The 7,500-nt window shown below is 42.4% G+C and overlaps 1 protein-coding gene across 1 annotated transcript in view; it reads left to right on the top strand.

The window, feature by feature from the left end:
- Positions 1–7,500, top strand: part of LOC137628769 (uncharacterized) — a 45,480-nt gene that overhangs the window by 30,882 nt on the left and 7,098 nt on the right. Inside the window, exons 3-4 of the mRNA XM_068359972.1 lie at positions 344–506; positions 2,302–2,445. Coding sequence (XP_068216073.1) covers positions 2,383–2,445 — 63 coding nt within the window. The 5' untranslated portion in view covers positions 344–506; positions 2,302–2,382. The remainder of the gene's footprint in view (positions 1–343; positions 507–2,301; positions 2,446–7,500) is intronic.

Genomic DNA, 7,500 nt, shown 5'->3' with positions numbered 1-7,500 from the left:
TGGTGTTGTTTGGCATCTTTGCGGGTTAGGTGAGTTTCCAACGATTAGTTTTCCTATTTTAATAGTTTTTTTTTATTTGTCTCATAAATAATTATCATATGCCAGTTGGTTGTGTATTTTTCACTATTTATCATGTGTAGTCTTTTAATTTCATGATTTTTGTATGCCTGCTTTTCGGTATTTTGAATAGCAAGAAGCATTGCTTTCAAATTTGTATCAATCAACGGTGCCCTAGAACATGCATAACTTTTACTATCATTTAGTGTACATTGGATAATTCATATATATATATATATATACATATATATATATATATATATATATCATTTAAGTAATTTTTCAGGTAATTGTTTCTTATGCGAGCCTGGTCATATCTATTGTGCCACTGCCAGCAAATGCATTCCATTAGAGTTTATCTGTGACGGAGAAATGATTGTTGCGACTCCCCTTACTACTATGACAGGGGTGATTATTGTGACGACCCCATTGACGAGTCATTTTGTTCTGTGAGTACACCAGTATTTTATTATTATTATTATTATTATTATTATTATTATTATTATTATTATTATTATTATTATTACTTGCTAAACTTCAACACTTTAGTGAGGTTATGAATAGGATATATGAAGGGGATAATTTGATTGATATACCTGAAACTGATGAAGACCTTGATGTGCCAATGAATGAATTCAGTGTGGTTGAAGTCGAAGCAATCTTCAAAAAACTAAAAAGATGGAAAGCCCCTGGATACGATGGAATTACTGCCAAGATGACTAGCCGAAAATGAAGCGACTCCCAGACTGCTTACAAGATTATTTTGTAGAATGTGGCATGAAGAGGCAAAACCTGATGAATGGGAGTTAGGGGTGTTGGTGAAAATGGCAAAGAGGGAGACCTGACTGATTGCAATAATTACAAGGGCATAACACTTGCGTCAGTTATGAAAATATACAATATGCTTATTCTAAAGAGACTGGAGAGAAAGCTTGATGAAAAGTTGAGAGATGAACAAGCAGTATTTAGAAAGGGTAGTAAATAAGATTCACTTTTTGTTCATGAAATGTTTATTATCACTTGGAAGGCATCACATGACAATGATAATATCTGCAATGAAAGATAGCCTGATGAGAAATAAAATGGCATTTGCATCGGCAGTCAAAATAAATTCAATATGAAATTACACTGACACCTAATAGCATATATGGGTCAGTTAGTAAACTCACAGTATACACAGCTAGCTAATGAACCATTTGCTGCTAGCATTTAATAGATAATAAAGTTTAGCTAAAGTCTATAGACAATAATACTGTACCATATACGCAGCGAGTAAATGAGCTGCCAAACTGAAACACTGTTTGCTTACATTCTCACAAATGAGCGCCAATGTATAGATGACGCAATACACATAAATGAAATAGGATCCTATAATGCACATAATGTATAGACGACACAATACACATAAATGAAATAGGATCCTATAATGCACATGAATGAAATAGGATCATATAATAATTATAACATGTACAACAGATATGAATAGACAATCCTCTAGGTAGAAGTTGCACTGGCTAAATTTTCATTTTGAGACATTTTGTACAGCAATGCGTAGAATATAGTAATCCCCTATTGATGGGATTTGTGGGCTATGAAAAAGCCTTTGATAGTGTGCACCAGCCAATTTTGTGGAGAGTCCTGTGTTATTATGGAATTCCTCTTATATATGTAAATTTGATTAAGTCTGTTCATGAGCATAGCAAGTGCAAAGTTAATGTTAATGGAGTCTTATCAAATGAATGTCCAGTGAACAGCGGAGTACTCCAAGGGAATGTGTTGTCACCTATGTTTTTTATCCTCCTCATAAATTTTGTTATGCGTAGAACCGCCGGAGATGGTGGAGAAGGATTGGATGGGATTGCTGATAAGAATGGAGCAGATCTAGAATATGCTGATTATGCTGTCCTTATTAGCAGAACACCACAGGAATTGCAATGCTTGCTTACTAGAATGCATGAGACATCACACGAGATTGGGCTGAAGATAAATAGAAGACAGAGCTGATGAGACCGGAGTATGCAATGAAAGATGAAATATCATTGGAAGGAGAAAGGATTAATGGGGTAGAATCATTAAGTATTAGGGAACTATGATCTCCAATACAAGGTCTTTAGAATTAGAGTTTAGGCCTATACCCTTAAGCAAGAGAACTATCTACTGCTGTTGTTGTTTATGGCTAACACTTTAAGGAAAAATAAGAGGTGAAATGTTGGTTTTAACTGTCCATTCGCCTTACCTATCCAGGAGTGGAGGTCCACAGGATGCAGTGAGAGAGGAACTGCGGCCTGCAATAAGATTACGGACGGGATAACGAGCTGCGTTTCAATGGAGGAATATTGCTCGGCCAGCAGTCAGTGCGCGGGTATAGTCGACCCAAGGATTTGTGTGGTCAGTAATCTTTTCCCCAACTGTGAAGCCTTTTTCTTCTGTAATGCTCAATTAGGGAAACAATCTCGCTTTTAAAATATATAGATTGTAAGACAATGATGTATCCCTCGTTATATAAACATATAAGATATATTTCAGTTCTAGACTATAGACATAACTATTATAGGAGACGGACTCGAATTTCCATCTTAGACTAAACTTGCTCAACAAAATGGAGTTTTTTAAACACATGACTTACCCGGTAGCTATATATATAGCTTACGTCCCTGACGTCACGGCAGAAATTTCCAAACACGCAGCAATCGCCGATTGGGTAGCCAGGTGTACCACCAGTGTGCCCTCTAGCCAGGTACCTGGAACCATTCCAGTCATTCCTCAGATCTTCCCTGCTGCCGCACCGGCGACATCGTTGGATGTTTCACTCGCTGTTAATCTGAATAATTGCAGTTATCTTGGTGATGTACAATTTGGTTTTGGCTTTCGCTCGTTTGGATTTGTTTTTGGATTTTCTTGAACCACTATTGAATTTTGTTATTTTGACCCTTGCTCGTTTGATCTCTCTTCTAAATATTCAAAATGTCTGACCCTTCTTCATCTTATAGAAAGTGTGAGAGAGGTTGTAAGACCCGGCTTGCTAAAGCCTCTATTGATCCCCACTCCATTTGTGTAAAATGTAGAGGTAAAGTTTGTGAGTTGGGTGATCGTTGCGATGAATGTATTATTTTGTCTGAGAGTGAGTGGTTAGAATTTGACCGCTACACTCGCAAACTTGAGAGAAATAAGATTAGACGGAGTTCTTCTCGTTCTTCTAGAGATTATTCCTCTTCCCGTGTCAACGAACCTAATCCTTCCCCTGTAGTGGTAGTTACAGATCCCACTACTATTACTGTTGATGACCCAACTCTAAAGGACATCATGGTGGCCATTCAAGCCCTGGGCGTGAGAGTTGAATCGCTTGCTGCGGACAGAACCCAGTAAATGTCCGATGTTAAACAATTAAAAAGTGCTAGTGACAGTGCTAAAAGTGCAGTGAATTTAATTAGTGCAGTGGAGGTTGTGTCTCCTTGGACCTGTCGTTCTCCTAGCCTTAGACCTTTTCCAAGCTCCCCAACCCCTGGGAGAAAAAATGTCGAACGGCGAAAGAAAACGAGAGGCGTTAGCGCCCGAGCAGACGTCCCCTCAACGGTACCTGTTGACGCTTCACGGGACGCTCGCCCTCACCATGGGAAAGGTGAGGTGAAAGTGTTTTCATCATTTTCGGATAACGCAGTGCCCAGACGGGGCTGGCGTCACGCTTCCAGACCTCTGAAGAGGAAGATGGACTCTGTCGATCAACGTCGCGTCATGACGCCGCAAGCTCCTGGTTGTAGTCATTGGAGCAGTCCGGAGCGTTTTCCTTCTCCCGAAGAAGGCTCTCCTGCCAAGCGCCCTGTAAGGATGTCGGAAACTGTCAAGCGTCCAGCCCAACCAGTTGCAGGACAGTTTTCTGAGACTGGCATAACCTCGGTTCATGCTCCTCCTCCACCTTCAGATTGGTTGTTGTCCTCTGGACGCTCTGCGCGTTCTTTGAGCGACGTAGAAAGCGAGCTAGTGGTAGAAGTAACGTCTCCTGTTTTGCCACAACAAGTTGACCCTAATTTTAGTATGCTGCAAGATATGCAGCAGAAACTCTCTTCTGTCATGCAAGTGTATCAGCCTGCGGACAACAAGAGAGTGGCTCGCCAAGACCCCGAGCATCAGGAAGCTTCACACCTTGACGCCAAGCGTCAGAAGGCTAAAAGTCGAGAGGCTCTTGACGACGGACAGCTTTCCAAGAGTCGAGAGCATGGTAGTCATGACGCCGAGCGTCAAGCAGTCAAACATGACGCCGAACGGCGTAATAGGGATCTTCTTGTTAAACGTCAAGAGACTGATCCGCATGACACCGAGCGTCAAGCAGCCAGACGTGACGCTGAGCGTCAAGCAGCTAGACGTGACGCTGAGGGTCATGCAGGACGTGACGCCGAGCATCAAGCAGAACGTGACGCTGAGCGTCAAGCAGTGAGACGTGACGCCGAGCGTAGGAGCCTCGGACGTCGTGTCCAGATTGTTTTGTGCCTGTTGCTCCTCGTTCACCGCCTTCAGAATTTACGCTAGGGAAGGCGTTGAAGGAGTCTCTTTTTACAAAGGTGGTTCTGTCTCGAGCATCAAAGAGAGCTTTGAGGATGATGGGAGACTGGATGCAGTCCAAGAAGGACCAGGGAAAGACAGTTTTCTCTTTTCCCCCGGCTAGATTGGCCTCCAGATCTAGTGTTTGGTACGAGACGGGAGAAGTTCTCGGCTTGGGAGTTCCTGCCTCTGCCCAAGGAGACTTTTCAATTCTGGTAGACGCTCCTCGTCGGACGGCCATGAGAACGACCAAAATTCTCTGGTCAACTTCAGAAATGGATCATCTTCTCAAAGGCATCTTCAGAGCCTTCGAGGTATTCAATTTCCTTGACTGGACTCTGGGAGCCTTCGGGAGAAAGGTTTCTGCCTTAAAGGATGTTGACACTGATAGTCTCATCCACATCATGTCATGCATGGATAAAACCTTAAGGGACGGATCCAATGAGTTGGCAGCCCTTTTCTCGGCGGGGGTCCTTAAGAAAAGAGCCCAAATGTGTTCTTTTCTGTCTATTAGGGTTACACCCGTTCAGAAGTCAGAATTGCTGTACGCACCTCTTTCTTCCTCTCTTTTTCCTCAAGAATTGGTCTGAGAGGTGTCTTCCGCTTTAACCCAAAAGGCCACATAGGATTTGGTGTCAAAGACAGCAAGGAAGGTTTTACCTACTTCCTTCACTAGCCACAAGCCAAAGGAAAAAGCTCTATTCCCTCAGTTTTTGCAGCCCTTTCGAGGGAAGACTTTCAGTAGGGGTAGTTCCAGACCCGAGGGAAGGAGAGCAAGGAGAAGAGGATCCAGACCAGGGCGAAGCAGAGTCTGCCTGCTTTCGCCTTCAGACAGCAGTAGGAGCCAGACCAAACAACTTCTGGCGAGCTTGGGAGAAGAGGGTCCGTACAATTACTGAAGGAGGGATACAAAATCCCTTTCATAGGGAAACTTCCTTTAGTATTAGCTCCGATAGATCTCTCTGCCAGATACAGAGAGGAGTCAAAGAGGCAGGCTATGCAACTTCAAATGTCTCTCTTGTTGGAGAAGGAGGCAATAGAGAGGGTGCGAGATTTGCGGTCACCTGGTTTCTACAACCGCTTATTCCTGGTTCCCAAGAACTCGGGGGATGGAGACCAGTCCTTGACGTAAGTGCTCTCAACGCCTTCGTTCAAAAGACAAAGTTCTCCATGGAGACATCGAAGTCAGTCGTAGTAGCAGTAAGAAAGGACGGCTGGATGGTCTCTTTAGACCTCCAGGATGCTTACTTCCACATCCCCATTCATCCGAGCTTTAAGCATTACTTGAGGTTTGTTTACAAGGAGGAAGTTTTCCAGTTTTGGGCCCTGTATTTCGGCCTCAGCACCGCCCCTATAATTTTCACGAAGCTGATGTTAAATGTAGCAAGCATACTGCATTCAAGAGGTATCAGAGCCTCCCTGTATCTGGACGACTGGCTACTCGAGCTCATTCCTACAATCGCTGCCTGGAGGATCTACAGATGACATTGAGGTTATCAGAAGAACTGGGTCTTCTTATAAACAAAGACAAGTCTCAACTGACACCATCCCTAAAGATCCTTTATTTGGGGATGGAGATTTACTTGGAAAACTTGATATTGTTCACAATGCTGGGCTTCGCATCTGCACAGGTGCTTACAGAACATCTCCCATTGACAGTCTCTATGTTGATTCTGGCATACCTCCCCTTTCCATTCGCAGAGAGGAGCTGTGTTCGAGGTTTTTAGCTAGGTCCCTTGCTGTGAGAAACAATCCTAACTGTAAATATGTTAGGGCGCCTTTAGATCGGGCTCCTAACAGATCTAGAGTGCCTAAGCCTTTGGAAGTACAGTTGAAAAATTATGCTAGAGAAGTAGGCTTGTTAACAGCACAGATAGCAGAGGTAGGATATCCCAAGTCTCCTCCTTGGTGTAATCCACCTGTTAAAGTATGTTTTACGGCAGGAGGGAAAAATACCTTACCTAGTAGGGTAATGAAAAGTGAGTTTTTAAATCATGCTGCTCAACATCATGGGAAACATGTTTTTACAGATGGCTCCAAATCGGCTGCAGGAGTTGGAAGTGCAGCTGTGGTGGGGGATATTGTTATTAGAAGGAAACTCCCATCCTCTTGTTCAATTTTTACTGCTGAGCTGTACGCAATAATTCTCGCAGTCCAACACATTTTTAAAAATGGCAACCAAAATAGTTTTTATACAATTTTTACGGATTCCAATAGTGTTTTACTCTCATTAAAACAAATTATGCCAGGCCATCATCTAGTACAAGAGGTGCAGGACTGGTTAGTACTTCTGCAGTCTAGGAAGAGTATCAGTGTTCACTTCTGTTGGGTCCCTGCCCAAGTTGGGGTGGATGGAAATGAACAAGTAGATAAGGCAGCAAAGGAAGCTTCAGGGCTAAGTAATCCATCCCCCTTGAGTATTCCTTACAAAGATCTTAAAAGTAAGATTCATCTTTACTGTAAAAATAAGTGGCAAGCTCGATGGTCTGAACTGACCACCAATACAAAATGGAAACAAATCCACCCATTGGTGGATAAATGGTCATCTTGTAATTCTACAAGTAGAAGGGATACCATTATTTTAACTAGGCTGCGTATTGGCCATACACATGCAACGCACAATTATTTAATGAAGAGTGGGGAAGGGAGACAGGCCCCTCTTTGTAATACCTGTCAAGTGACAATGGATGTTAAACATATTTTAGTCGATTGTCCTGTTTTTAATCTTCAGAGGAGGACACATTTACTCCAGGACAAACCTTTAAGAGATATACTGGGGGAAAACTGTAATACCCTGAACTTAAGAAAATTCATACAAAGTATTGGGCTATATTACGAGCTATAATTGATTTTATTAATTTATTTATTTATTTTACCCTTTTAATCCCTATTTATTTCACATCTAGA

The sequence above is a fragment of the Palaemon carinicauda genome, chromosome 36 (assembly GCF_036898095.1).
Source record: "Palaemon carinicauda isolate YSFRI2023 chromosome 36, ASM3689809v2, whole genome shotgun sequence".
NCBI lineage: Eukaryota > Metazoa > Arthropoda > Malacostraca > Decapoda > Palaemonidae > Palaemon > Palaemon carinicauda.
The sequence above is the reverse complement of the archived record's forward strand: the minus strand, read 5'-3'. Positions and strand labels throughout refer to the sequence as shown.